Source organism: Colobus angolensis, unplaced genomic scaffold (genome assembly GCF_000951035.1).
Source record: "Colobus angolensis palliatus isolate OR3802 unplaced genomic scaffold, Cang.pa_1.0 Scaffold11, whole genome shotgun sequence".
NCBI classification, from domain to species: domain Eukaryota; kingdom Metazoa; phylum Chordata; class Mammalia; order Primates; family Cercopithecidae; genus Colobus; species Colobus angolensis.
In genome coordinates, this window is record NW_012112030.1 from 6,902,163 (window position 1) to 6,919,404 (window position 17,242).

General features: G+C 37.1%; 2 protein-coding genes across 2 annotated transcripts; one reads left to right on the plus strand and one right to left on the minus strand.

Annotated features, from left to right (window-relative positions):
* The first annotated feature begins 400 nt into the window (after nucleotides 1-400).
* SMIM10L1 (small integral membrane protein 10 like 1) lies at nucleotides 401-1,501 on the plus strand. Its single transcript, XM_011953719.1, has one exon. The coding sequence runs from the start codon at nucleotides 571-573 to the stop codon at nucleotides 775-777; it is 207 nt and encodes a 68-aa protein (XP_011809109.1). The 5' UTR covers nucleotides 401-570; the 3' UTR covers nucleotides 778-1,501.
* Nucleotides 1,502-15,895: 14,394 nt separating this feature from the next.
* LOC105520122 (taste receptor type 2 member 42) lies at nucleotides 15,896-16,840 on the minus strand. Its single transcript, XM_011953731.1, has one exon. The coding sequence runs from the start codon at nucleotides 16,838-16,840 to the stop codon at nucleotides 15,896-15,898; it is 945 nt and encodes a 314-aa protein (XP_011809121.1).
* Nucleotides 16,841-17,242: the final 402 nt, after the last annotated feature.

Here is a 17,242-nt window from a genome sequence, read left to right on the forward strand (position 1 = left end):
ATTTAAATATTCCTAATACATAGAAAAATCCAAAGACTAAGATTGTGATCCTTTATGCCTATGGTATATTATGAATACAGAGACCTTGTGCCTTTACTGGCTTAGGAATAATCTTGCCCTAATATTAATGTTATGAAATCAAAAGGGTAAGATTCCTGGCTAACATCCCACAGAACACAGCAGACAAACTCAAGTTTTAATCTAGCTTTGGACTTTACAAATTTTGTGCCCTAAAGCAAGTTACATCTCGCTTAGCTTTTTTCATTTTAAAGTGGAAATATCTGCATGGTTGTTCGTACATGCTCTATAACACATCCTATTCCAGATCAACCACTGGTTGAGCTCTAAATGGTAAATGCCAAAAGTGAGACGCAGACAGGAAGGGGCGGAGCGCCAGCGGCGCCTGGGGCGACGCGCCGCACCGGACCCAGCAGCAGCAGCGGCAAGCTTGGGTGTGAGCCCGGGGGCCGCTTTGCCCACCGTCCCGCCGGTCCCAGTCGTCGCTAGGGGGTCCGCGGGCCCTGCGGCAACCCTCGGTACAGACGCTGGGCGGGCGGCGACACCTGGCCCATGGCCCCCCCGGCGGCTCAGTCTTACTTGGCCGTCAGGGCCTCAAGCCCCGCCGCGGCCCCCACCTCGTACGGCGTCTTCTGCAAGGGGCTCTCCCGCACCCTGCTCGCCTTCTTCGAGCTGGCCTGGCAGCTGCGCATGAACTTCCCGTACTTCTACGTCGCGGGCTCGGTGATCCTCAACATCCGACTGCAGGTACACATTTAGAGTCGTGACTAAGCTAACGGCCTCAGGGGCTAGCATAATGGCCTACTCCCAGGGTCCCTTGCAGCGCGGCGGAGCAGCGAATGGCGAGGCCCACAGTCTCGCGTTAGTGCTCAGGCGCTGTTCGCGGCTGCTTTCTTCGCTACAAGCAGAGCTCCTCTGGGGGCCGCCGAGAGCCTACAATTCCTAGAAAGAAAATACGCGATTCTGGAAACAGAACTGCAGTTAAGACCCTCGAAAAGATCTAAGGAAGTGTGCATCCTAATACACCTGACGAATTTGAGGACGTGACAAAGCGCAGAGGTTGCATTATTTCAAAACAAAACAGACGGCTAAAATTTTCAGGAAAAAGCAAATCAGTAAACCGTGAGTACTGGACTGGATTGTAAGATTTGAATGAGTAAGAGCTGAAAGTATTAAGACTGTGATATAGAAGGTACATACTTCTTCATCCCACAAGAGAAAAGAATAATAATCAGAAACTTTCAGTGAAAAAAAGCAAAACTGTACAGGAAAAGCATCCTCCAAATACCAGACAAAATGCTGCAAGCTTTTGAACTATTGGCGAGAGTGTGAGAAAATGGGCTCTATTGCAATGCTCCTGTGGCAGGACGTGGATCGAGGCTTGGAACCGCAGAAAAGGAAATCCCATAGTAGCACAAAGCTTGACTGTTCAGTGAATAACATTTGAATAATCGTAAAATACAAATGTTGTTTATGTTTTTTATTGTTTAAGGGCATAATTATGGTTACAAAGTGGAATGCAAATGTTATTTACCATATTTTAAAAAGAGCAGGAAATACAGGTAGGAATGTTGAAGGAGGGCGGCGGAAATAAATGAAATGGTGGTTCTGTCCTTATAAAGTCGGAACTTGAAAGGTACTGTCTGTTGTTACAGGGTAGCCATAAAGTTTGTAAAACGGTAAAATATTAAAGAGGGAGAGTGGTAGGGGAGAACAGTATGAAGTCAACAGGAAATGCCTAAAGATGGAGAGCTCAGGTAGAATATTTCAAAAAATAAAAACTGATAAGAGTACCTGGTGTATTTGAATACAGCCTAGAGAGCTTTCATTTTTCCACAGAGGGGGGATAAATTAGTGATTGCATATTTTTCAAAATTAAGAAAACAGAACATGTAATTTTGAACCCTGAGAAAAATAAAAATTTAAAAACTACACTGTATACCTCAACTATGAACAATACTAGTCATGTAAAGTCTGTCATAATTATGTGAATACTGAATACTGATTTTACAACAAATGATTCTACAACCGGAAGGATGGAAGAGAAGAGAGATGTGTGTGTGTAATGGTGGTAAGCCAATCAAGATCTGATATAGAAAAGTACAGGAAAAGTAGTATACACATGTTTTTTTTCAGATTAAAAAAATATATATAATAATAAACCACTAAGAGTGGTAAGGTTTTAAATCAAGATCTGATATAGAAAAGTGCAGTAAAAGTAGCATACACATGTTTTTTCAGAAAAAAATAATAAACCACTAAGAAGGGTAAAGTTTTAAACTAGATGCAGTGTTCTATATTCCATTCATTGTGCCCAGCGAACAGTTAGTTGTTCTATGTCTTTAAGTAGTAAGTATCTTGCCCCCTCCAACACCAGGTCTGGCCTTGGGTAATTGTTCTTTCTAGTCTTTATTCTTTGTCTCCAGCCAAACTCCACTTGGGCATATTCTCCTTTTTGCCTTTTCTACCTGAAGATACTCTGTTTTAAAGCTAAGCTTAGATGGCACTTTTTCCATTAAATTTTTCCTGGATTTCACTGACCATGTAGGAGCTCACTTCTTTTAATCCATAAGGCCATTTTCATAGGTTGCCTTATTTTTCCCTAATTGTGCATCAGCTATCTGTTTTATATACTCAAGACAGGTTTCCTAGACTGCGATAAGCCAAAACATTTTAATCTAAAATATCAGAAGTGTAGTTTAATAAATGAAATAGTAATACCAAGGGATTTAGAATGGTGAACATCACTGTTTCCCAGAGCACTAATGTCCCAATTTGTAACACAAAAGACTGTCTAGTCTTAATCCTGAAATGGTGACAGAGTAGGATGCTCCATTTGGGTGACTATGTGAACATGTTCCTACAACTTTTTTCCTCACATCAGTCATTTGTTAAACCGAAGAAACAGACTTTGTATTTATTATATCCTCCAACATAATTGGCAACTCTTTGAGGGAAGACACTATATCCTATTCAATTTTACACCCTGTAGTAACAGTATGTGTGTGTATTGTATATATACATATATGTACATACACATATATAAATGTAAGTAGTAACTATATATGTACACAGTTACCACTTACATACTATATATGTATAGTTACAGCTTACATTTACCTCCTAATATATTTGCATATTTACATAAATGTAAATATGTGATTTTTTACATTTTTACATTTTAAGTATGCAAAAATTACATATTTACAAATCTAAATATGTAATTATTCAATTTACATAATGTGAATATGCATGTATTTATTTACATAAATATGCATATATAAGGAGGTAAATGTAAGCTCTGTGGTTTATCATTTATTCATAATTGCTCTTAATTCTTGAGGTATACTTTGCCTCCTACATGTTGCAATTCAGTGAAATTCTCAGGAGACAAAACAAGATTTTGACCTGAACAAACCAGTTATTGTTGTAATTCACAAGTGAGTTTATTCTTCCTGGCACACTTTCAGGTAATATCCATTAGGCCAAGGATTTTGTTTGTTCACTGTTCTATCCCCAAGCCTAGAGCATTGCCCAGTACGGAATAGCTAATAAATATTGTTGGATGGATAGATGAATGGCAATTTGGTTGGTATGCTCTACATAGCAGTCAATAAAGGAAACAGATGTTTGTCCCTGATAATAAGATGATTCACTTTATTGCCCATAAATTGGGTTTTTTCAGACCATCATGCACGTTGATTGTTCCAGAGATCCCTCAAGCATGAAAAAGCAGAGACATAGGTGGCATAATTATTATCAGTAAATACAAAACTTAAGAAATATAGCTGACAAAAAAAAGGGTAATGATGTGTTACAGTTTATTTTAGCTATAAAAGGAAAATAGTGAACATAGCAACGTATGTAACCTAAGGGATAGAGGAAAAGTTTTTGTTTTTTTTTTTTAAATTCTGTGTAAAAATACATGTGGTGACAAACAGCATATCATTACCATCAGCATCATTTAAAAAATATATTGAGTTTTTAATACCAGAAACTATGAAAAAGTGTTTATATACATGAGCTCCATAATTCTCACATATACCCTGTGAGGAAAACATTTTTATCATTTTTCAAAAAAGCAAACGGATTTAGAGAGGTTAAGTAACTTCCTAAGGTCATAGTAACCAACCAGACCTCAAATGAATCTCCAGTAATTCCTAAAGATGTATTTCATAAGGAGTTCAATTTTCTTAAATGTGTAGATAATTACAGATAATCCTGTTTCTCAAATTTCTGGGCAGAAATATTACCTGGGTAATAGTTACTTTTTTTAACGTAACTATTGAGGGTCTTTCATATTAAAATATAAATATTTAACATGATTTGTTATGTAAGTTCAAGTATTTTATACTCTCTGCAGCCTTAAATCTATTGGCTTATTTTATTAGACGGTGGTGAGATTGAGGGATATGGGAGCAAAGGGAGAGAGAGAAAAGGACATTGTCCTCAGAATGGAGGGAAAACACTTTTCTTTGCTACCCAGAGTAGAGATCAGACAATCTTAAATTTGAAGCTATGTCTGTTCCTGTCCTGAGAATCCCTAACTCAATTTTGTTAGAAAATCTTGCAGTTTGCTTTTAACGAGTGATCCTTCTGGCAGGACATCAATAGCTTTTGATAGAGTCAAGAAGAAAATAAAGTTACATGCAGAAGCATAAAGGGGTAGGATGAAAGTTGAGGAATACAGGGACAAAAGATGAGGGAAAGAAATATCCTAATACTTGGAAGTTTGAGCATGGAAAGTAGTCTAAAGACTAGATTTGGGAAGTTCCAAGAAAATGGGCCAAGGAAAGAACCTCTGCAAGAACTATGAGAATTCCCAATAATTGGGTTGGATTGATTCATGTTAATCTATTACTTGGATTACCTTGAGTGCAGGGATTCTTCATGCAGTTTTAACACTTGTACTATGGTCTGAATGTGCCCCCCAAAAATTCACATACTGGCATTCTAACCCCCAAAGTGATGATCTTAGGAGATGGGGCCTTTGGAAGGTGATCAGGTCATAAAGATGAAACCCTCATGAATGGAATTAATGCCCTTATAAAGGAGACCCCAAAATAATTCCCTTACCCCTTTTGCCATGTAAGATTATAGGGAAAAGTCATCTATGAACAAGGAAATGAACCCTTGCCAGATATCAAATTTGTGAATGCCTGGATCTTAGACTTCCCAGCCTCTAGAACTGTAAGAAGTACATTTCTGTTGTTTATTAGCACCCATTTTATGGTATTTTTTATAGCAGTATGAACAAACTAAATAGGATTTGCTCAGCAGGATTACCACCAGGTCAAGTCATGAATCTTTTCAAAATTTCAGTAAACCTCCCCCTACCCCTACAAATACAAATTTCAGCAATGCTCTTGGCACAACTAAAAGGCCCAAGGACCTTCCCAAGAGCCTACTACAAATGAAAAGAAGAAACTATGGAAGTCTTAGTAGCTTAATTGCAGGACATCCCTGCCAGTTTCTGTCCTGATTAGGAATCTGCAATGAACATTACAAAGTCTTCACCATCTTCATGACTTTCAACACCAAGAATATGGACTTAGCCACCGTAAAATAGTAGAATGCATCAATGAACAATAAAGAGATATGGAGATCATTCATGTTATTAGTGAGGAAGTTGGGTACAACTTTTCATCAACCAAAAAGAAGGAGAAAAACAATCACACAGCCAAATTATGAAATATTGTAACTAGAATGTCTTGGCTCTAAGATCATTGGCAGAGAATTAGAGATTATGTTCAGCAGATTAAAACAAAAACAAAACAAAAAACAGTGAGCTGTGATCACTCCACTGCACTCCAGCCAGGACTGCAGAGCAAGGCCCTGTCTCAAAAAACAAAAAGCCAAAGATACAAGATGTTTAAAGTTAAAAAAGAACTGTTGTTCAAGAGATCATTTTCACTTTTTAATTGTTTTTTGAAAACTGCAAAAGTATTTCAAACTGAAGTCTAAAAGGAAAATAATTAATAGAAGCTTCAAAGTTCAGGGGCCAGGTTATATCTATATAAAAGGGAATGTAAATTATTTCCAGAACTGATTCATTTATTAAACATGGGGCTAAGGAATAGAGGTGGCAACATACAAGTCAGGATAATGCCTTTGTCTTCTGAAGCTGCATCTACATTGGTGCCCCTCAAAATAGCTAAAATTGAAAAGAGTTTATCAGTCACCTGGGATTTCTTCTACAAATAACCTTCCTATAAAAATATTGCCCTAACATTTTTCTGAATTTATCAAACCAACCATCTGATCAGTTTTCTAAATGAAGATTTATTCTTGGCAATAATCTAGCTCAGGGCCTAGGTCATTGTACACAGCATTAAGCAATGCAACAGAAGAGTGGACTGGATGTATGGGTTTTGCAGATGGCCTCCTTTTTTCTGTATTTTAATGAAGGAAGTTTCTAGCTCAAAGGACATGAAATTAAGGGCAGCAGCAAACCATGTGAACTATCAAAGATTCACCAGAGACTATCACGCCCTCTGAAATATTTATTGATACATGCATATTTTCACTAGGATGTTTTCTTTGAGTAAAGCTAAGGACAACATGGCTTGCACACCCAAAATATCTTCTTATCTTAAGTTCTGGGCCTAAGGCAGGGCTCAGGCATCAGCCGTTTTTGGCATTAGAAACAGGTTATTCAGGTTATTGGCAGCACTTCTATAAATCAACTGTGTGACCAAACTGAGACAGGGGAACTCAAAAACTCTCATGACATCAAGACTATAATCTTACTTTAGGAGAAAGCAATTGGCAAAAAAAAGGTCATTTTCTTTTCCCAATTATTTGTTCCCAGGATAGGATACAGTTCTCTCCAGATTGCCTGCAACTAGCTTTGGATGTAACAGTCGTGGTTTTCTTGGATCGTGGCTTGCATCTCCAACCCAGGCTTTTGTTATGGAAAATGATGGTGCAGAGCTTAATCTCAAAATGTCATTGTAATAGGGAGAATGCAATACAGTGGTAGCCATAGTCCCAGACTGTCTCCCAGCCTTCATCGTTTAATAGTCATTTTCTGTGCTTTTATTCTCTGGAATAGGTTTCTGCTCCATATGGCTTCATCTCTCCAAGGATAGTACCTGAGATGTGAGGACTTCATCCTAATAAGACATTTACTTCTAAGTCCCACTCACTAGAAGCAAGGATTGTGCATGGTTTTTTAAATCTTTTGAATCTTGATCATTAAAGAAAAGTTTAGGCCAGGCGCAGTGGCTCACCCCTGTAATCCCAGCACTTTGGGAGGCCAAGGCTGGCAGGTCACCTGAGGTTGGGAGTTTGAGAGCAATCTGACCAAAATGGAGAAACCCTGTCTCTACTAAAAATACAAAAAAATTAGCCAGGTGTGGTGGCACATGCCTATAATCCCAGCTACTTGGGAGGCTGAGGCAGGAGAATTGCTTGAACCCAGGAAGCAGAGGTTGCGGTGAGCCAAGATTGCACCATTGCACTCCAGCCTAGGCAACAAGAGCAAAACTTCATCTCAAAAAGAAGGGAAGGGAAGGGGATGGGAGGGAAGGGGAGAAGGATGGGAGGGAATAGGGATGGGGAGGGGTAGGGGGAAGAGAGGGAGGAGAAGGGAGGGGGAGGGGAGGTCAGAGAAGGGAGGGGAAGGGGAAGGAGAAGGGGAAGGGGAAGGAAAAGGGGAAGGGAATTTAAGTTGTTTACTGAAAGGAGTAATTCCAAACCAAATTATCCTCACGACCTGAACCTAAATATAGCCAGTGTGATTTTAATGTTGCCCTTTCTAAAGCAAGATAATGTCCATGATAATCATTAGGAAATTTATTATACAGTATCTAACAATGAATGAAATTTTAAAAATCTGAATGTATAGGCCTGTACTGGCCTTAAGATTATATATTGTATACATTTTCAGTTACTTTAAATTATTTTATTGTAAAAGTCAACCTAGAACTATACACAAATACAAACATGCCTAAAATATATGCAAATATGTGACATTCTCTTATAAATTTTCCTTTATGTTCTTATTCTTAGTGAGTTAGTTGGTTGTGTTAGTTTTCTCTGATGTGACACACTAGTATTCATGGTATGACAAAAATCTATCATTACACATGTGCACACACACAGAGATCCAGTGTCAAAGTGTGGTTTTGATCCTATAAAGTAAAAATAGACGCATCATTATGGACATAGGGATAAGTATTCAACTTCTTCTTAGAAGTTCAGTTGATTTTGCACTTATCCTACAAAGGTAGGATAGCTTGAATTCCTAGCTAGGGTCCTAATGAGAGAATTCTCTTTTGTTTTAAAAGTTACATCTATTGTTATGAGATTATATGCTTTCAATATTTTTAGTTCTTAATGTCTTTTACTTAGTGTTATAAAAATATTCCACCTACTCCAAATTGGAGTAGATATTAGGTCCTAATGGTATTTAGAACCATTTCCAAATACTACTTCTTTTTTCCCTCACATATGAATGTCATCACACATTTGCCAGCACATATAAAATTAAAACATGCTGCATTATTTATTTTACATTTATATTAAGTCTCAAATATTTCCTTGTTACTAGCAAATATTAAAATGACAATGATACTTACTTTTTTAAGAATCCGGTATTACATTGGCTGACTTTATGAGTAGATTGTTCATTTATAGGCCATTCTAGGGAAATTTTGTGATGCTCACTTATACCTTAAAATAATCAGGGTGAAAAACACATGCTAAAATACATCTTCAATGTGTTCTCATTAATTCCCCTGGAAATAGAAAAATCTGGAAAAGTCTACGAAACTAAAGCTTTCACTCTTTTTAGGTAGCACTTAAGATGCCACAGTAGTCCCACAGCAGTCTGTCTCAGCTTGTGGTTTTCCAAAATTAGGACAAATGAGTGATTTGAAGGAAAAATAATCGATGTCAACAAGACAAAGAAATTGACCTGCTATTTCTGCTGTACAAGGAAAATCCAACCTGTTAGTAGGAGAGAAGCAAAGTGAACCAAAAAGAAGAGGAGGAAAGACACCATCATTTTCATTTTCATTTTCATTTTCACGGCCCTCTTACGGGCCTTCATTCTGAGGTTCCTTGGGTCCATGGTGTTGAGCTGCAAACTCCTGATATGTTTCATCGAGGACAGAATTAAAAGGAGCAGTGAGATCAGGGACAGAAGAAAGGAAATTAAGTAGATCAAACTGACAAGAATCCAGACGTTACCATATAGAATTTTCCTTACATCTAAAGACCAAGTTGAGTTTCTTTCATAAGTTGTGTAGCTGTTAATCTACAAGTGACTAAGTCCACCTGTTAATGCAAGGTTTAAGCATCTAGAGATTGTACAACATCTTGACTGGACACAAAAACTTAACACCACCAATGAGGAGTATGTAGAAATTGTGACCTCCATATGTGATGATCTGAGAAAGGCACATCACTTGAATGAATTTTCTAACCAGAGATGAATATCTGGATCTAACCACAAGGATGCACCAGATAAGCCCAAAATAGAGTATGTAATATTACAAAAGGAGTTTCTGTATCCTTAAAAAATGTGTTAATTGGTGTAACAGACAAAGATTGAGACAAGATTCCAGATTATGAGTGACTAAAGAGACATGTCAACTAAATGCAATGCTTGATCTGACTGAATCTTTTACTAGAGAAGAAATAAACTGCTGTAACAGACATTGTTGGGCCAATTTACAACATTAGAATCTAGACAATATATAAAAATATTGGATCAATGTTAAATTTATTAAAGTTGATAACTGTGTTATGGTTAAAAAAAAAAAAAAAAGAAAGAAAAGAAAACCAGTAGGAACAAAGACCCCAGTGGGAGTACAAGTAGCACTCTGCTAATTCTCCATCTCAGCCAGATGAAGCAGGGGTGGGAAAAATTGACTATTTTAAAGAAGTAGAAAACACTAAGACAGGCAGCAAGCCAGGTAACTAAGTGATTGGTCAGTGCCCCCAAAATACCAATAAATTTTACTAGTTTGCTGAAGGCATATAGATGTGGCCATAATGCTATTAAAAATGAATCAAGTAGTATTATCCAAAGTTGACTGATTCTGGAGATAGGAAGGCTGGTGAGGATACAGTCGGCTGATAAGATCATTTGACTCCTCACCAGTCAATGCAGTTAACTAGTACAATGAACCCATGCCCTAACATTCAGATTATGAATTCTCCCATCATTACTATCAGAAAGGTATTTCCAATTCCAGGTGGCATTTCTGTAGAAGCAAATCCAGAAAGCTAATACTATGTTTCACTGATACTTTTGCTGTCAAAACATTGCAGAATAATATCCAACTTGATGATTTTCAGATTTATATTTAAAATGTTTACAGTAACTCAGAATGATCTTCTGTTTGATGCCATCTCACTTATCTTCATAAAATATCTTTCTGGTTTTTTTTAATGTTCATCTCACTAGTAGGCCTGAAATATGTGCAAGAAGATCCAGTCTCACATATCTTAATTTAAAAAAAAAAACTTTAACATTATTTTTAATCAGCTACTGACTTCCAAATTAAACAGTAAATACAGTAAATGGGCCAACTCATCATTGATACTGTCAGCAGTTTCCAATTTGTGAAGACATCTAGAAGGGCTTAGTCAGGTATGCAAATATCAAACATTTCTTTACACTGATTTGTAATTTCTTCCTCAACTGAAAGTCAATACCATTTGGATTTGAATATTTTAATTTCAAAAGAATTATCTAAAAATAACCTCTACAATATGTGTATTATTCATTCGTTTCATTAAACTCCATCATATTTCTGATTCTACTTTAAGTGTAATAAAAAGAAGCATCAAAAAGCTCACAGAGTAGTGAAAAAAAGCAACATTAAATGTGCTTTTACTACTGAATGTAATCAAAGTTTGATCAAAATGTAATTACAACACAGAGGAGGGTGTTATAAAATCTATGGCCAATAACTAATTCTAGTTTCATGAAGATAATGACAGTTGGCTTGGGTCTTGAAGCTTTTAGGATTTCTTAAAGAAATAAAAAGGGAGATGATTTTACACAATTATGTACAAGCATATGCGAAGAAACCAAAATTATTCCTCTATCTGAGCTGTTTTACTGAACTTTTGAGCTTGGTTTCCAATGCCTTCCTGGCTATTTGATTCCGAATAAGCTCTTATCAACTGAAATGAAAAACGTAGTAAAAAAGATGGAAAATAGCAAAAAAAATAAGGCGGAGAGTAGGAGGGAAATTCTTTTCATTAATTCTTCCTTTGGTAAAATCCTTTGTCTCATAAAAATATATCCACAGTAAAATATATTACATAATTTATTTGTATTATTTTGAACTCTAATACAATGGTTTTCAACCTTTACTGCACATTACAGTTAATGTGGGAGCTTTAAAAAAACATATTGATGCCTGTGGGCCACCCCCAGGGATTTTTATTACTTAATTGGTCTGGAGTACATGGCTGGCACTCACTGAGAGGCTCTTGATATATGTCTGACAGTGACTCCCAAACCCAGACAAAAATCTTTCTACGGAAAAGCTGCAAATCTATGATTCTCTGAGGACAGGACAGGATTTTGCCTGCCTTGTTCTCTGACAATGTGTTTCTCATTCAGCCAGTATTGATGCTGACTGGCAAGTTGGCCAGCAACTCTCTTAACAACCACATAAGTGACTTTTTTGTTGTTGTTGATTGGTGTATTTCCAATTCACAGAACATAAAGGGCCTGGATAATAGTAGGTCTTCCATAACTATTTGTTAAATGAATTAGTGCTTAGTTGGCAGTCCCACTAGCAGCACACAAAAGGAGAAAATGAATAAGACTTGACTGTGAAACAAGTATCAGAGCAAGAAAAGAAAGTACCTCCTTAAAATTAGAGAAAATGTTACATTCATATATGAACTTATGAATCATTTCTGTTCTAATCCTGAAAAACCCAACACTGTTCTGTGATCTTTCTAGTTCAATCAAGAAATCATACAGAATCAAAAGGAACATGCTGGTCTGCCACCCGAGATGGGAGAGGCTTGGTACTTTTCTTCATGAAAAGGAACCACTTCTAGCCCAGGGAGTTGAAGATGGCTAAAAAACTAGATTTTGTGACACAAGAAGCAAGATAGCCCTATCTGAAAACATCACTGATGTTTTCAGAAATGCTCTGTAAGTCATATAAAGGCTAATTGAGAAGAAGACTCCGTTGACAGGCATGGTTTAACTGTGACAAACACAGAAAACAAGTCAGTCAGGAGATAGCGATTAAAGAACATTTGAGTTTGTAGATACACTGAAGAAACTAAAAATAAAAGATGCAATAACAACTATAAAAACCACAAGACCCATATACTGTGAGTTGTATTCAAAGTCTAAGTTAATAATCACAATTTTTTAAATCTACATAATTAGAGTAATCTATGTCCTACTCTAGACAAAATACCATCCAGTGTCTAGAATGAAAGAAAAACAACTGTGCGAATATACAAACACCCCCTAAAATAACTATTGGGTAATAGGCTTAGTACCTGGGTGATGAAATAATCTGTACAACAAACCCCCATGACATGGGTTTACCTGTATAACAAACCTGCACATGTACCCCTGAAACTAAAATGAAAGTTTTTTTAAAACAGAAAACACCCCTTAAAGCATGACCCTGGCTCAGAGAAGATGCTGTCTAATCAAGATTTTGCTACAAAAAGCCACCTACTAAGACATAGCAGATAAACCACCTGAGACAGTGAGGAAACTGGTGCTCCTCTTTCTTGGAAATCAGTATAGGTGTGGGTTTCTACCTGATGTATACATACAGTACGATTTAAGAAAACATGCCTTGGTATGCTTGATTTGTGTCTTATTTGCCTTCAGAACTAGAGCTACGGGTTGGAGATAAGCCAATTTCAGCAGTTGAAACAAGTTATTTGTTCCTCTCCTATAAATTACCCGACTGTATGCATTGAAATAGCCACAAGGATTACACCCAGAATCTTGAAATGAACATTTATTTGACAAGTGAGGTTAATGGGAGTCTATGAAAATGAGTGATAATCTCCCTCTTTCCCCAACAGCTGCATCCCAGGGTAGGTCATAATCACATCAGTCTTTCTTCTCCATGGTGCATGTGGCAGTGCATGTGTTGGGCATGGCTCTTGGATTGTGGCTTGGTGACGGCTAAATTCCCACAAAGGCCTTTTTTGGAAGAAAGTAGAGGTGCAGAGCTTGCTCTCATTTGCCATTCAAATTTGCAGATTACTGGCCAGGCACGGTGGCTCATGTAATCCCAACACTTTGGGGGCCGAGGCAGGTGGATCACCTGAGGTCAGGAGTTCGAGACCAGCCTGGGTGACATGGTAAAACGCCATCTCTACTAAAAATACAAAAATTAGCCACGCGTGGTGGTGTACACTGGTAATCCCAGCTATTCAGGAGGCTGAGGCAGGAGAATCACTTGAACCAGGGAAGCAGAGGTTGCAGTGAGCCAAAATTGTGCCACTGCACTCCAGCCTGGGCAACAAGAGCAAAACTCCATCTCAAAAAGAAGAGAAGAGAAGAGATTTAATATTTGCTAATATGCCATGAGCCAAGATCATCCCACTGTACTCCAGCCTGGATGACAGAGCAAGACTCCATCTCAAAAAAAAAAAAAAAAAAAAAAAAACACCACACACACACACACACACACACACACACACACAAAACAAATACAGATTACAATACATCAATTGCAATAACCAGAATATGTCCTGGGCTGCTTTTACTAGTTTTACTTTCGTTTTGCTTCTATTGTGAGGAATAGGTCCCTGTTCCTTGTAGTCCCATCTCCCTGGGGTTGCTGCCTACTAAGTGTTTGACATGTGTTACTTTTAGTTAGACATGTATTAATTTACCAGTAAGGTTGCCCATGAGTTGGATCAATTGCTTACCAACGAAAAGTTTATTGACACAAAAATATAAAATATAAATACTGTTTTGGGTTATCTTGTAAATAGTACAAAGTCAAGTCATTTATATTTAAAAAATATTTAAAATAAACTCAGTATCTAAGTCTAAAATATATTCAACTTGATTTGCACATTACCTTTTATCAAGGCAAGAAAATTATGATTATAATCTTTGATAAAATACTAAATTAGTGATTAAATATATGTACATTTTTGTAAAAGGCAAATTACTAAGAAAATAGATTCTGTATTATCATTAAAACTATCATCATCACTGTTACTGATACATGATACCACATAGCTCAGATGTACTTACAATTTCATTTGATGCATATGGGGAGGGGGAAGTATTAATAATTCTAACATCATTTCCGGCTCCAGGGCACAGCTGTGCAGTGGTGCCCTCACCTATAGCTTCATCAAGATTAGTTTACAAGCATGCATTTATCAATATTTAATAGCATATTTTTGTTTCTGTACTCTAGCACAAAATAAAGAATATATCGAAAGTAAATTCTAAGAGGTATCCTTTGTTGGGAAAAAAAATTTCATTATACAGCTTCTGTACAATGTTTTAATCTATGCCATCATATTCAAAAATTTTTAGTAAAATTTCCCACCCCTAACCTTATATACAACCTATAGTTACCTTATCTAATCTTAGATTATCATAGTCAAATCAGGACTATGTATACATATGCTTATCTAAAATTTACAATAAACCTGCAACATTCTGTAAACAATGTCACTTTGCTTTCTGTGCCTTCCTGGCTAACATTGTTACTATTTTTTCCTCTAAGAAATCCAGTGATCAGATTGCAACAAAATGCATGTCACATAAACAAACACAAACACAATCATCCTCTAAATGTATTTATGATCTTTTTATAGTAGCAGTGTGAGTATAATTGTGAATTAAGAGATAAACCTCTATAATTTTAGTTCTATTACATAGCATGGTAGAAACTGATTTCTGCCTCTCTGAAAATGCATATTGCATGTCTTAGAATTTAGCAATATTAGCAAGTGCCTAGGAACATCAAAATGTTTATTATTTGGGACTTTAAATGGACATCAGCATTAAATCATGTGTTTCCAGTTTCCATTTAAAGATACTTTATTTCATACTACAAATCTTCCTTTTCTCACATAATCATCGTATTTCCTTGTTATCAATAAGACTTCTAATAACAAAAATATACCACTTTTTTTCATTTAAAAAAAAATGCTTGGGGCCAGGCACAGTGGCTTATGTCTGTAATCCCAGCACTTAGGGAGGATGAGAGGGGTGGATCACCTGAGGTCAGAAGTTCGAGACGAGCCTGACCAATATGGTGAAAACCCATCTCTACTAAAAATACAAAAATTAGCTGGGTGTGGTGATGTGTGCCTGTAGTCCCAGATACTCGGGAGGCTGAGACAGAATTGCTTGAACCCAGGAGGTGGAGGTGGCAGTGAGCCAGGATCGCACCACTGCACTCCATCCTGGGCAACAGAGCGAGATTCTGTCTCAAAAAAAAAAGCTTGGCTTTGAAGCTATGAGTCTATATTTTTCCTACTGTGACTTTAGTTTTTAATTAGATTTTCTACCCACATTGTATATCTTTTACCCATTCAAGTTTATAATCTATCTTGCTTTCTAAAGAATCACACACCTTTTTCTCCACAAGTTGCAATTACCTATTATTTGCATATAAAATTAAATAATTTAGATTTTTTGAAATAATATGTGAGGCTAAAATATTGCTTGCCAATGCTCCAAACAAAAATGATTACTTTTAAAATGGTATCGACCAGCAATGTGTGAATTACCATCAAAAGCAGCCTGGTAGGATTTCATTTATGTTCCAAAATACTTAGAGAAACGCAGTAGGAAAAAAAAAAACAAAAAGAACAAAAACACAGTGGAAGTGATCCCCAAATGCTCCTCATTGAGTTATTCTCTTAGAAAAGCTTCTGGAAAGTCTGTCTACAAAGGTAAAGGGTTTAGTCTTTTTGTATAGTTCCTAAGATGCCACAGTAGCCTCACAGCTGTCTGTCGCAGCTTGCTGTTTCCCAGAATGAGAATAAATGAGTGGCACGAGGGAAAGGCATTTAAGGCTAACAGGACAAACTGTGTGTACTTGTTGTTCCCCAATATACACAATGTCCAATTTGCCACTTGTAAGGAAAAAAAATGAACTATGAAGAGGAAAAGGAAAGACATCACCATTTTCATGGCCCTCCTGTGGGCCTCTGTGCTGGAGTCTCTAGAGCCCAAGGAACTAAGCTTCAAATTTCTAGTATGTCTCACCAAGGACAGAAATAAAAAAAGCAATGAGGTCAGGCACAGAGAAAAGGGGATAAAACTGTTCAAGCTAAGAAGAATTTTTAACAGAGAGAGTTTATCATAGAGAATTTTACTTTCATCTAAATATAAAGTCAGATTACTTTTATCTATTATATTCAGTGAGATATCCATAAACATTTTTATCACTAAACAGTCAAAAATCAGTAAGAACAGAGACAATGTAAGGAGTATAGCAATCACTCTGTTCATCCTCCACCTCAGCCAGAGGAAAAGGGAGTGGTGGAAGTGGGCTATCTTAAAGAAATAGAAAATGCTCAGGCAGGTGGCAAGCCAGGTGGTCAAGTGATTAGTCATGTGCCAAAGCATAGTAACAGGTTTTCCTACTCTATCTGTGGCATATAAATGTGGAGCAAGTCCCGCTACACATGAATCGAACAGTACCACCAACAGTTGACCGATTGTGGAGATAGCCAAGCAGGTGAGAATGAAGTCAACTGAGAAGACCTTTTGGTTCTTGATCCCTTCAGACCAGTTTACCAGTCCAATGAACACATTCCCCAGCATGCCGATGATGAATTCCACTATTGCCAGAGTCAGAAAGATTTTATCCAATTCGGTGGCCATTTCCAGAGACCAAAAAAATCCAAGTTTTTAATACTTTGCGTCATTAATAAATTTACAAACTATTGCAGAAGAGCATTCATTTCTGATGCTTATCTTCGTTGCTTTTATTGCACTTCCAGTCTTGATCAGAACCTTCTGCTGTTGGATACAGTCTCATATACTTAAGGAAGTCTTTGCCTGTTTTTACTATAATTCTGATCTTATTCCCAGAAGATCTACCAAGGAATGCAGTCTCACATACCTTCACGGAAGTGTTTTCATTTCTTTGAAAGAGTTACTGAATTCTAAACCCAACGGTTTCTGTGTCCATTTATCACTGGCATGGGCTGAAACTTTCCACTTGTGGTAATGACTAAAAGGATAAAGTCAAGTATATTAACATGCAAATATAGGCTAGATCCC

What these genes read in the sequence shown, in the direction of transcription:
- SMIM10L1 (XM_011953719.1), top strand. Translation starts at nt 571, where the DNA reads ATGGCCCCCCCGGCGGCTCAGTCTTACTTGGCCGTCAGGGCCTCAAGC.
- LOC105520122 (XM_011953731.1), bottom strand. Translation starts at nt 16,840, where the DNA reads ATGGCCACCGAATTGGATAAAATCTTTCTGACTCTGGCAATAGTGGAA.